Source organism: Cyrtonyx montezumae, unplaced genomic scaffold (genome assembly GCF_038088225.1).
Source record: "Cyrtonyx montezumae isolate F1298 unplaced genomic scaffold, pur_monq_1.0 scaffold_1, whole genome shotgun sequence".
NCBI lineage: Eukaryota > Metazoa > Chordata > Aves > Galliformes > Odontophoridae > Cyrtonyx > Cyrtonyx montezumae.
In genome coordinates, this window is record NW_027071825.1 from 17,439,638 (window position 1) to 17,453,331 (window position 13,694).

Sequence of the window (13,694 nt, forward strand, 5' to 3'; positions counted from 1 at the left end):
AATTTAGAAAACAAAAATGCATTTCTAAATTGCAGTTGAATACTTTCCATTTATTGAAAGTATGTTGGAGGAGTGCAAGACAATGTTGTCTTAATAGCATTAGATGCTATACAAACCATTTTCATTTTAATTGGACGTATATGATATTTTCATTTAAATTGCAGAAATTTCCTTTTCCTTTTCATTATTTTTAACACACAGGAATTTTTTTTTGGCCTACTCTTTCTGAGCAAGAAGAGAAGAAAGAAAAGTATTGTAAGATCTTTGGAGAGCATCCAAAGAGGAGGAAAGAGGATCCAAAGAGGAGGAAAGTATGTTCAGTGATATTTTTTTTCTTTGTCAGAATTATGGAGAATAGTGTGTGCGGTTTCTTTCCCTTGTTGCTTACTTTATTTTATTGTAGACTCAATTCAGAGGTCTCCATGATACAGGACTTGTTATCTCATATCTTCATATCCATAGGCCTGGCCTTTAAAGACATGATATATAGTGAGTGATTAATGTGTTGCTTGACTTGAACATTTGATAGAGCCTTATTCCTGGAACAGTGCACACTTGTAATCTTATAAATCACAGTATAGAATTTGTGCTTTTTATAGGCATATCATCTTGAAGAATTTTGGAGTAGTTACTTGTTGCCATGCTATGTCTGCTAACACACCTCAGGTATACAAGCAAACATTCTCAGATCTGCTGCAAAGTCCAAGATGCAGTGATTTATCAATACTGTGTTGTGGAAATGCCAAAGCAATTTAATAAGTATACCAGACCCTGATGAAAATAACCCTTTCTTCTTTTAGCTTGTTACTTATATACCTAAACTGACTACAGATGAAACTGTTACTCTTTCTAGCAGCTGCAATGTATTTTACAGCCTCAGAATAAATCTTTGGTGTGCATGTTGCAGAGAGCTTGCTGGAAGCTATTGGTCTTCATTTCATCAATAAGGGATCAGTTGGAGGTCCTGATGTCAGTGAAGAAAAGGAAACAGACTGCTTGGTCTGATTTGATGTAAACAGCTTTTGGGAAAAACAACATTTCTGCAAAACACTGCTAGTGTTTACATATATCAAGTAAGTATCATTATGTATCATTTAAAATTTCCACCCATTGCTGAACTGTGGCCCCTCTCCCCTGTTCATTAATTTGTTCCAAAAATGAACTGACAAACCTTTGGTACCACAAATCTAATGTCAGTATTTTAAAGAATGGGCTGCATATCCTAGCACCAGGGAAGTACAAAATCGTACAGCACGGAGTTGATCTGCACTTTCACTGTAGCTTCAGTACATAGAAAACTTTGCAACCAGTTTCACCGGAGTCAGGAAACCACAACTAGTTCACTCAGCAGTTAATTTATGTACTCAAAATTGTCCTTTCAAATATGGAGGCCTGGGAAAGACTTTTTTTAAGTGTCAGTTCTGGAGTACAGGTAAATTATTAGTGAATGAGTGTCCCATTTTTTATGCAGTGGAAATACTTTTTTTATTAAATAAATCATAAACAGTAATGGTGCATAGGGGCTGGATGGAAGACGAAGTTTACAACTCTCACATTGTAAATTAATGGTCTGAGTTTTTACCAGCTTACACAGTATAGTATTTTGTTAGTGTTATAGCCAACATAAGTATACTATTTGTCTTATCTATGCCTGTTCATAATGTTATCAAGGTTGCATCAATTCATTGTCTAGCGTTAATAAATCTGTCTGCCAAATCTAGTGCTCATGGAATACTCAGTCCTGTTTATAGCTGCAAGGAGTAATAGTTCTGTTGGCTCTGGTCACCCATTAGTATCTGTCTGGTTTTGAAGGCATTGCAATCTTTCTGCTGAGGTTTAATCTTCATAGAGGCCCCAGTGTTTCATTCAAGAATTGTCTTGCATGTATGAATTTGTAAGATCCCAGCTCTTTGTTTATTTGTCTTTAGTACTATCTGCTGACATTTCTTTGTTGTGTCATTTATTTGGCTGTATTGACAGTATGCTGTTGCATTTGTGGTATGCAGCATGCATTTTCTTTGCTATTTATGACACTGGTAAGTTTTGTGGTATGGTAAGGAGAGGGAGATTATAATCTCTTCCTCAGTGGACAGTAGTAGATAGAAAGTAGTGTCTTTCATAATGAAATAATTAAAATAAAATACTGCTCAGTAATTAAAGATGATTAACAGAAGAAGAATACAGTTAAATATGCTTATTTTAAAAAATAGATAATGTTCTTCAAATGCCATCAATATTTTGAATTATAAATGTATTTTAAATGTACAAACATGAAGAAATTGAAGAATTTTCATGTGAACAGTTTTAGGTTCATGAATTTCATGGTATTTCCTGGTAAAATGAAATTGTCTGTTATATGTTATTCAGATTCTGGACTTCTTCTAATCTTCAGCTGAGAGCTAGTGAAAATACTTATAAAGAAAATTCTATTTCAGTCTTCTTCAGTACAGACCAGACACGATAACTTCAGATCCTTTTTTCATGTGAAATGAGATAAAAACAGCCTTAATAACTATTCGCTATGAGAAAATGCTTGGCAGCACAATCATTAATTGAATTTTTCCACATCTTCTGCAATGAAAAGAAAGGAGTAAAAATGTAAAAAGCTAGTAGCAGGATGCTCTGAGGTCAAATTACATAGACTAGCATAGGATATTTTACTCAAACAGCTCATGAGATATTAGTAATGCTTTTGTATAGCATAATTTTGCAGATTTTAATCAACGTATTAGTTGAGGCTGCGAGCCTTCAGAAGCCTTACCTGTCCCTGATGCCTAGTTAAAGGTCAGAGGGGGCATGATTCATCCACGAGGTGTGTTGTCATTGCCCCATCTGGGCAGGAGAGTCCCACCTGCGGTGTCCTAATTTCCAGACAGAGGCATGATTGGCTACACTGGCTCCCCGCCTTGCCAGGGATTGGCCAAGCCAGTTACCTCCTCTCTCTCATCTTGCTGGGCACCCGTGCTCCTGGGCTGCATCTCATCCACACTGACCCCTGAGGGACCGGAGGATGCCCACACATCAGCGCTTGGTTGATAAGGTGTGTTGCTGGGGATGTGGTAGACAGGGTGCACACCAACTGGTTAGGTTTATACTCAAGGACTAAAGGCTATGGCTTACCAAGAACATTTAGGGGGAGAAAAGAAGGGAGAAAAATACTCATAAAGAATCAGTTGGAAGGGGCTTATGGGACCGAGTCTTGAACTGCTGGCAATATGGACTTGTCAAGACTGTTGGTTTGTTTTTTCAAATTACGCAAGAAGAATTTATCATATTAGTGAAATCCTCTATATTTAAAGGCTTTTAAAACAAATTTTGCTTCAGTGCAGAAGTTAGCCCAAGGGAAAACCACCAAACTATCTCTTCCCAGGTCCACTAGATTTTGAATGCAGTAGCAAACTAAGTACCACTCAGGGATTTAATTGTTGACCTGAAGTCATATTAGTCTAAATGAAGAAGAGGGTTCTTAAGGTAGCATCTCAAATGCTGCAGAGATGAGAACTGTACAGGCTTATGGGAAGATGTATCTGTGACTTAAAGATTAAGAATTTTTCCAGGATATTAAAGCAACTTTATAAGGATATTCAGATGGAACTGACCATGTATACCTGAGAGAACCAGTTGTTTTTTCTTATTATGTTAGTTAGAATCTGTTTTTTCTTAGAATTCCATGCTTTTACTTTAAAAATATTTACCATCAGCTTAAAAAAAAGAAAAAAGAAAAACAAAAACACATTTATCTCTTTGAAAAACATAACTTTATGTTGAAAGATACTGTAACTTAATTTAATAGGTATTGGAATTCAAGTCAGGACTTAGAATTTTGGAAGATGCTGACATCTATTGCTCATATTATTCCAAAAGATGATGTGATGAGACTTTTAGGGTAGCTCTGTAACTCTTTACACAGACAGCTAATGCAAAGAGAAGGCAATTTGGCCATTTTTCATTTTCTTTTATTTCTGGCTGTGTTCTAACCAGGAAAAGGAGAAAGAGTAGTTTTCTTTCAAGGCAGAGTGTAGCTCCATATTTTTCCAGTCCCATCTGAACAAGTGCTAAGAATTCTCTGCTTTGAAATAGAGCATCTAATTAAAAAGAGATTTTTTTCCATCTTAAGCATGAGTCAGAGAAAGATTTCAACAACACATACTCTAGTTCATATTAAATCACTGTTTACCACATCTGTTAATATAATAGCACCTACATACTGTATTTAAAATTTAATTAGAGGAGGACTATGTTAAAATAGTCACAAGAAATTGGACAGCCGCACCCAGCAGACTGATACCAAGACTAAATGCTTACAAGGATCGTATTTAAATGATATTTTCATGGACTGTTAAGGAGGGATATTCTCCATCTGTTCTAAAAACATGATATCCAGCATACATGCACTTACTGACTGTGACACCATGCAAACCTTCATCATCTTCCTGTAGGAAATCTTGTATCACTTTGGTCTGTTGATTCACAGGCTTTTAAAAAAATAAAGTTCACTTCAGAGGTAAATGAAAAAATAACATTTGTTTTGAAGATTTTTGCCCCACACTCTTCCTGGTTATTCTGTTCTTTGTTTTATCTAGCTCATACAAAACCAAATGATTTATTGTGTTCATGCACAAATTACGATGCACAGGTAGATGTTACAAACTGGATACATCTCATACACTGTGTTTGAAATGCTTCAAAAGAATGGAATGGTCTTTTGTTAAGCCTTTCAGGAAACAGTTATTTTGGAAAACAGAATATTATGAATCCCTGGCATTTAACAGTGGATTTCTTGGCTATTGTTTGAAGTGGGAGAAGGCAAAGCAATCAAAAGAGAGCTTGTTACTTGTAGTTAGATCTACAAAAAATAGTTTGAGCAAGACTTGTACAAAGATGTGGACTAAATCTGCCAGCTTAACAATGTGGAAGCAAATCTTTTTCTTGTACAATGTAAAATATATACAGCCATAATGTAGTTATGGATTGCCATCATGTGACCAGAGAATTTTAGCTTCAGTTAATAATTCAGTATTGTAAAATGAAAGCACTCATTCATTTATTGCACCATTTTGTCAATGTATATATGCATTGTATTTTAATTTATTTTCTTCAAACTATATGAATGCACTGAAAGCCAGACTTTCTAGGTTTCTTCTTTGCTTCTTACTTTGGAGAAGGGCAGATATTTCTTAGCTATGGCAACTACTGGAAAGAAGCTACTATAAACTATATTTTCTTCTTTTCCACAGATGAGAAGACACTTCTGCTCAGTATTTTTGTTCTGTGGGGTATTTTTGCCCAGAATCTTTGGTTTTCCACACACAAATACTTCAATTGATTGTGATTCTCTGTTACCAAACTATGAAAATGAACCACAGTCATCTCCACCACCATATATTATTGCTGTATCTTTTGATAGCTTTGAACCAGGAAATGAAATCCAAGGTAAAATAATCTGAATTACCTAAAATTTTTATCTGTGTCTTACAGAACTACCAATACCATGTGACTAGGATTGCTCCATTTCTCTTTTGCTGTATCTAAATATATATTCTTATTCATCTATATTTGAGTTGTTTCTCTTTTTTAATGTTTCATGTCTTTGTATGCTTTCAAATATGTATTTATATTTGAAACAATATTCTCAATTTTTTTTCCCTCTCTGATAAATTTAAGCTCATACTGTAATTTTTGTGACAGAAGTAAAATCTCATGACACAGCTGGTCAAACTGGATTAATAATTAGTTGCTCTCTAACATCCTGTTTGGGTATTTGCTGTCGTATCAACTCTGTGCAATGAAAAGAAATCCTAGTGGTTACACTCATGCTGTGAACCTGCAAGAAAATAAAAGTTCAGGATACTGTCTATGACAACTCAAGAGTGAGATGCTTTGACTCATGCTTGTAAGAGCCACATCCCAGATTTTATCAAATTGCAAGAGGTGGGGCTATTTTGGCTTTTTATCTTCCTAATCCTGAGTTACTGTCTGGATTGAGCACCTTGACAGCCTTATTTCTCCACACTATGCTGCCATCTCATGGTGTTGTCACACTTCAGTGATGTGAGTGCTTCTTTAATCATTTGGTTGAACAAATGCAGAAGCAGAAGTGAGTTGCAGTGTATCACATTTCCATTGTTGTATCTCAGTAGCTCAAAGTAAGCACTGTTCATATCAGTTGTCCTGCTGGACTTCTGTTTTGTCTGAACCCTGTAGCAGAGATGTGTTTCCATGGCAAGTGATAGCTAGGGAATGGAATGAAGAAGTACTAGAGTCCTGTTATAACTCTCCTTAGAAAAACACGTTTGAATAATTCCTTTAAGAATAGGATGGATGGTTGTTTGATTATTGAGAGCTGTTTATAAAACACTATTGACAACAAAATGGTGGATTGTTTTAAGTCTATGCAGACTGTTTTGTGAGGTGATACAAGATTTATTGTGACATAGATGTTAAATCCCAAGTGCTAGTAATCTTGACATGTTTTTAGCCTTTTTTGTTTAACCGCGCTTTACTTTAGCACCACATTTATTTAGTTTTCCACTGAGAGAGTGGTGTTGTACTGGAACAGGATGCCCAGAGAGGTTGTGGATGTCCCATCCCTGAAGGCATTCAAGCCAAGGCGGGATGTGGCTCTGGATAGCCTGGTCTAGTGGTTGACAACCCTGCCCACAGTAGGGGAGGTCGAAGACAGATTGTCTTTAAAGTCCTTTTCAACACAGGCCACTCTATGATTCTATGATTCTATTGCATCAAGTTGTAAGCATGCCATACTTATTCTCAGTGGGCTCCAGTAGGCTGCCCTTCCACTAAATATATTTCTCCTATTGCACCTATGACAGGCCATGTGCCAAAATTTACAACTGCATCTGTGCTTCTTTTAAAGTACTGGATGTCATCCAAACTGTGTTGTGTGCTAGAACTGAAATTGACGGCAAATTAAAAGGCTAATTATGCAGGTGTTTTGAAATGTTAACTTGTTGAGGTATGATTGGTCTCTGCCTTCACTGTCGTTCCCAGTTTGTCTGTTCTAATCTACTGACACTGAATTTTAAGGAGTACCGCATGTCAATATTGCAGAAGTGATTGTTCTGATTTTATTTGCAAAATTGCATAATACTGGCATTGCCAGAGCACATTTGTAATAGATTGTAGCAATTTTGCTACTGCTTCTTAAAATTTTGTTTTAGTTTGGATACTCAAAACATGAAGCTGCTTTTTTCCTTATTTCTGTGTTTTCCATTTGAGTTCCCTCAGCAGTAAACTTTGACTAAAATTCTGTATAAATACAAAAAATCAATAATTAATCTAGAAGAGACAAACTGTCTGGCTTTTATTTTTTTCCTGTTGTAACACATCAAAAGAAGGTTCTGCAATTTGAACTAGGCAAAAGTTAATCTGTTTTGAAACAGAGGTAGAAAGAAATGCAATTTCTCAATTTGGACTTTTTGTAGGCCTAATTAGACAGAAAACAAAGAAGATTTTGGTCATCAGGACCATCATGCAGCATTCTGAAGAACAAAGGAGCAAATAAATTAAAAAATTACAGTAAATTAATAATAATAAATTATATAAATTTATTAATTATAATTATATAAATAATTTATATAATATAAATTATAGTCACTTAGTAGAGCAGAAATACTTTTAAAATTGTCAGTTATTTGTCCTGTTACTTTCTAATAAGCTTAGTTACACTCAAGTGCTTCTTCAGACTTTTTTCTTCCCCTTGATTGTCTTGAGAATCAACAAGAACCGTAATAAGTATTTTTTTTAAGAATTGTAAAGGATTTTAACTTCTAAAAAGAAGTTAACTTCTGTACATTCCATCATGTTCTGGAGGGAGGTAATTAAATGTTAAACATTTAAGTAGTTTTGATAATACATGAAACTTAAATTTCTCAAAATGTCTGTTACCACAGTGACCCTAGAAGCCCTCAAAGACGTTGGGTTTAAGGAATTTAATCTACAAGCTCGAGAAACAGGAGGAGATGTTCCTGTTGGTACTTTTAAAATTACAGATCGAAATACAAAAGGCTTGGAATGTCATAACATCACGGTATGTGTTCACTCTTGGTGATAGAAATTTTAATGGCAAAAGATATTTCATCAACAGAGTTGATGTAGACTTTCTCAAGAAAGACACGTGATAAACCTAATATAAGAACTGCCTAACAATCCTTAGGACATCAGCGTTACCTGATGTAGTAAAGACAGTTATCCAAGTACAGATAAAAATTACTATTGTGTCTTACATAATTATAATTTCTCTTTAATTGCAGAATTCAGCAGTAAGTCATGCAAATTCAGATTTGAAGCAGAAAATTACGACAACATGGATTGCTCCAAATGATGTTAGAGATCTTCAGTTCATGTAAATGATGTTTATTTTTATTTTTTTGCCTTTGGAATTTATTTGTATGTGGCACTTTGACATGGATTTATGCTGTTATTTCTGACATCTTTGTTTTATCACAGCCGTTTTTATTCCATAGTTTGTCATGTGTTCTGAAAAGTGATTACATTCATTTTAAACTTCTCTATGGCCCTCAAAATTGATACAGAGTAGATTATCTTGAATGAGGGAGAAAATAAAAGTGTTTATTGATATTTTATTCTGAAGCTTTTTTGTTTCAAAAAAAAAAAACCAAACATTGTTTTATTTCCTTTGCAGTGCGACCGTCGTTCAAGATCTAGAGAAATTTTGGGTTGGAGTTGAAAGCAAAACTCTCACATCTACACATTCTAAGTCAGTTAATGGGACAGGAAAAAGTAAAAGGAAGGTACATTTTGAGTTCATTGACATTTAGAAATTTCTGCAGTTAATTAAAATATCTCTGACTTGATGCAAGATATACACTTAGTGTCATGTATTCATTAAGATGGCAGTGATCATCGGATATTTTCATTTTTTTCTTACTGTAAATAATTTTTAACTTTCTTTTTTTTTTTTTTTTTTTTTCTTCCAGCTTATGATAGAAATTGAATGCAGCAAGGTATGCACAACTTATTTACAATTTCACAGGTTTCAGTTATCTCAGTTTTAGGATTCCTGTCCTGCTAGTCCAGTTATTTCATAGTTGTAGTATAAAGGTTTTATTGTAGCATCCAATTTTTTTTAGTAGAGGGAGCTTTATTTATGCTTATATTTTTTGTATTTAGTTTTGAAGGTATTTTAGAGAGAGAATGTTAATTATCAAATGAGATTATTACAACAGGTAAGGTATTGTAAGCAAAAAATTGACTTGTTTTACTCAGGCCACAAATGTGAATTCCATTTAGTTTCCTCTTAGGAATAACTTGGTGTTTAGTAAAGAGTCACTGAACAGTAACTTGAACCTGTAATTTCTTACAGCGTGGAGGGACTTACACAAGACAAGGTGGATGTGTTGTGGTAAATATTAATTTTGAAAATATATTGATTTACTGCTACTTGTAATATATATACATATTAAAACCAAGTCAAAAGCTGCTTCTCATCTCATCTTTATCCCTTTGTTGTTCAGTTTATTTTTGTTCTATCTTTATCTTGTACTACTTTGTTTATGGATCTTTTTAATATTGTTTATTTTAATAGCTCTAAAATGTTACGCTCTTCAAATCATCATCTAGGTAGACAGCCTACTTGATTTTTTCCCCTGAAAGTTGTCATTCAGATCAGTGAAAAAACCTCTTTCACTCCTCTCCCTCCTTGCAGAAAATATGCCCTCATTTTGTAGTGTCTAATGATTATATAGTCATATCAGTAAACAGTTTTCATTTGAATGTTGCATAATTTGATAGTATTTAATAATCTTACCAGTTTAGACCTGCTTCTTAGTGTTTGATAAGGTGTATGAGGACAGAGTAAAAGAGAGGTGATGTGGGAGAGTTCTATGGCAAGCAGTAGAATTAGGGTAATTTATACCAATTGAACCAGTTTATATATTGGCTTTAAAGATTTCTGTGATGTTAAGTGTTGGAGGAATGAAGTCACAGTAAAACTACTTAGTGTTTTCTCCTTTTTCACATAAGATAGATCTTTCTTTCCTGAAAGTCATTTGTCGAAAAATCAGTTTTCTCCAGTGTAATTGACTTCTTTCATTTTGATTTCTTTACAGGTTCAACCTTCCGGTTCCTCTCAGAGCAGCTATTCTAGTGGTCAGGTAAAAACCCTAACTTCTGACATTTGTACATTAGCCTTCAGTAACCTTGAACAAATAATGTTAAAAACACTACTGAGGTGATATATTTCTCTGCTAGTTAACAGAATGTCAAAGTTGTTCTTTCAGTAAACTGTATGTGCAGAAACTGGACTAGGCTAACTGCCTACACTGTCCAACTCAATAGCTTGCTGGCAGCATTTTGACCTATAAGCTGCTTCACTACCTCTGATTTCTGACCCACTGGAGAAGGAAGTTTCTTCCATATTCCTAGAGAATTCCTACCTGTGTATATATAAGTTCATCATCATTTTGTAATTTTAGAGAAATCTGGTGTAATGAGAATGTAGTCATTATTAATCGATTTGTTGGGCATTTTTCTTATTTCAGTTTTTAGTAATAAAAATAAAAGGCACAATTATACTGTCACTGTCTTCTCTACAATTTGCAAAATTTCTCAAAACTTCATGAGATATTCATACATATGTTAAAACTCCAGTATAATGTCTACATCACTTGTTACACAGGTTTATATTTGGAGTTGAAAGTTCAGGGATTTCATTTTCTAGTCAGCATTTTTAAACTTCTGAAATAAATACGTCTGTATTCTTTCTGATCATTTTTACTTTTTTTAGTCAGATAAATGTATAGTCTGATTAGAATGCTTGCATTTTTAGTTAGTAATCTGCACTACCATTACATGCCTGTTTGTACTGTCAAATGCTTTCTTATGTGTCTCTAAGTTTCTTGAAATGTGCTTCCTAAGATCATATTTCTTACTACTTACCAGTAATTATATTTATTAATAAATTATCTGATAACATTCCATTTGTTCCATTTCCATTACTTGTAAGGGGAGATACCATACTTTGAAATATTACTTTAACTTACATGCTACATACAGAATTTTCTTCAATGCATTTCATTTCTTCATAATACATTCTCTTTTCTGAAGGCTAATTTTTTCATCTTGTCATGTAACTACCTGAGGCTATTGTTTTCATTCTAAAATATGAGCCACTTGGTATAACAACCCATAGACTTTGAAAGGCTACTTGACCAATAACAATGTTCTGTGAAATCCAGATGATGGCTAATGTTTCATGATAAAATAAGTGTTCCAGATATTTGTTACTAAACAGGTAATGTCTGTATTTCCTTGTCCCATAGTTTCTTGTGCACATTGTCAGCTGCTCAACTTTTTGTGTCATAAATAGGAGGAGTTCCTGTGCGTTTTTTCTTTTTTTTTTTTCATGACCACACTTTCTTTCTCCCTGCTTTGTTTGTTTGTTTGTTTGTTTGTTTAATATGGGAATAATTTACTGTTTTTGTTTTTTTCTTCAGAGTGGGACAGTCTACACGATAAGCAAGAGTGGATGTGTCCCAGTAAGAGCTGTTCTCACATTTACTTTGTTATACCTGATATAACTGTATTTGTAGAAACTTGTAGCCTTCAATTATGTTATTTATGTGAGTATTCTTTGGAAATTTCTGTTTCAAAAGGAAAATAATGGAGTGAGCTAAATGAAGATGAGTGTTACAGTTAATTCAGTGGTATGAAGTAGTTGGGAAACTGGGTGTTACAAAGATTTGTAGAAATGTCAGAGTGAGAAAAAAAAAGGACTGGAAGGATTACTTTTTGCACTGTAAGGTTATTTTCTTGCGCTAAAGTAATGCTCATCATACAGGTTCTCTCTTTTCCCCTTCTACCTAAGACAAGACTGATTGAAATTGGTCTGCACATTTTAAATTGTTCCTCCTCTTGGAATTCATCGTACAGATTTCTACAGTAACTAGTGCCATTTAATCTCACATGTGGTGGAGACACTTTCAAAAATCAATGAAAGATGGCAGAGTGCTATAATATGTTTCTGAGTAGCTCAAACATTTCTCTGAAGAAACATTTGTATCAGGATGATGACACACTAAAATATTTTTATGCCAAACATTGGAAATTTTGATTTCCTTTCAGCATTTACAAAATAAGATTTTTATTTTTCAATTCAAAGTTACTTTGTTCAAACATTTATTTGAAAAAATAAAATAAAACAATTCCACATAGGGATCACTTAAAACTGAGGTTGTCTGAAGCATGTCTTTTAAGGTAAGTATAGTAGAGAAATAACTGCTTTGTCTTTTTTCTTCCTAGGGAGGTGCTGCCAATGCATATAGCCAGAATGCATGTAAAGATGTAAGCTGCTTATACGTTTACTTATTTTTACTTACATTTAGTTGCTTATTTATTTACTTATTACTTACTACTATGCTTATTAAATCTGCTTTGCATTGCAGATTGCATTAGATGTACTTATTTTACTTTTTTTTTTTTACTTATTTACTTATTAGATTATTTTTCTTAAATATATTAAAGAAAATGTAGGCGATCTGGGGTACTATTCTGAAATTCATAACAAGAATTAAGAAGTATTACGGATTCACTGTCTCAATGAAATCTTGTTAGCCTACCAAAATTTCAGAATTCTTTCTTAGTTCTTAATGCATTAAGTCTATTAGAGGAAATCTCTTTGGATATTGCGTAGTAAGTCCTGCAATTTTTCTTTAACAATCTGTGTTTGTGATTAAATCCAACAATTCTGTATTTACTAGGGAAAATTATGTAATCAATCTCATTTCTTCTCACTTTAGGAAAAAAAGCATTTTTCAATCTAACTTACTTTCCATTTAAAAAATGAAAGGATGTAAAGAGTCTATCAGAAATACAATACAATAAATTTTCTACTGCCTGTTTTGGACCAAAACCTTAGCCAAGAAAACCACTTAATCATGCGCTTAACTTTAGGTGTAAGGTTTGTTATATTAACTCTGGAATAGTAAATTACTATGATATTAATTTAATTATTATATTTGTTTAATATGCAAGTGTAAAATTCATTTGTGATAGAGTAACGTAAATTTTCTGACTGTATTAGAATGCTTGAAAAACTTTACAGCAGTCATTGTCAAGCAATTTTGGATTAGTTTGTGATGCCCTGATATGTTTAAGTAGTTGAAGCTGAGTTTATCTGAAGTGTAAATTCTCCACGGATAAAAGCAATGACTTCAGGATATAGTTAACCAGTGACTGCGTAAATAAAGAACTGATTTATATTTTGTTTTCAGAGTGCATCCTCATATGGCAGTCTTACCTATGGCCAGGTAACTATGTGCTCTTCAACATGTTTTAATTTTCAGCTTACTAAGCAGCTACAGTCAACTTCTACTGAGCAATAACAGAATGTTTGGAAGGGAATAAGGGATGACTCTTCAAATAGTTATCTATTATATCTGGAAATGGCTTCAACAATAATTTACACATTTAGAGTATGCTGTAATATCATCCTATTAGAAGATATTTGCCTTTGTTTTGTGGCTCTTGCCTATGCAATTGTATTTGTAGTTTGGTAAAATAGAAGAATTTGAACGTTATGTAATGCTCCATTTGAAACATTTGCATTTCTACTGCCTATGCTCTTTATACCAGCTTGTGTTTCAAGAAGAGATTATTTTTATAGTGGTTGTTTTATAGGTTTTCTGTTTGTTTTTGATGAAGGTAGAATTGTTTCA

The 13,694-nt window shown here is 33.8% G+C and overlaps 2 protein-coding genes across 3 annotated transcripts in view; both read left to right on the forward strand.

The window, feature by feature from the left end:
* The first annotated feature begins 913 nt into the window (after positions 1 to 913).
* Positions 914 to 11,726, forward strand: LOC136054992 (putative ferric-chelate reductase 1). Of its 2 annotated transcripts, none has more exons than XM_065746582.1 (9): positions 914 to 1,073; positions 5,238 to 5,433; positions 7,911 to 8,047; positions 8,271 to 8,362; positions 8,663 to 8,771; positions 8,958 to 8,984; positions 9,344 to 9,382; positions 10,089 to 10,133; positions 11,475 to 11,726. In XM_065746582.1, exons 2-9 carry the CDS (start codon positions 5,238 to 5,240, stop codon positions 11,556 to 11,558), a joined length of 729 nt encoding a protein of 242 aa, XP_065602654.1. In that variant the 5' UTR covers positions 914 to 1,073; the 3' UTR covers positions 11,559 to 11,726. The 2 variants fall into 2 exon arrangements, with proteins under 2 accessions (XP_065602654.1, XP_065602646.1); XM_065746574.1 differs by lacking the exon at positions 914 to 1,073 and adding an exon at positions 2,979 to 3,040.
* A 496-nt stretch (positions 11,727 to 12,222) lies between these two features.
* LOC136054599 (pro-resilin-like) overlaps positions 12,223 to 13,694 on the forward strand; it is a 42,441-nt gene continuing 40,969 nt past the window's right edge. Inside the window, exons 1-2 of the mRNA XM_065745897.1 lie at positions 12,223 to 12,234; positions 13,251 to 13,286. Of these exons, the coding sequence (XP_065601969.1) occupies positions 12,223 to 12,234; positions 13,251 to 13,286 (48 nt within the window). The remainder of the gene's footprint in view (positions 12,235 to 13,250; positions 13,287 to 13,694) is intronic.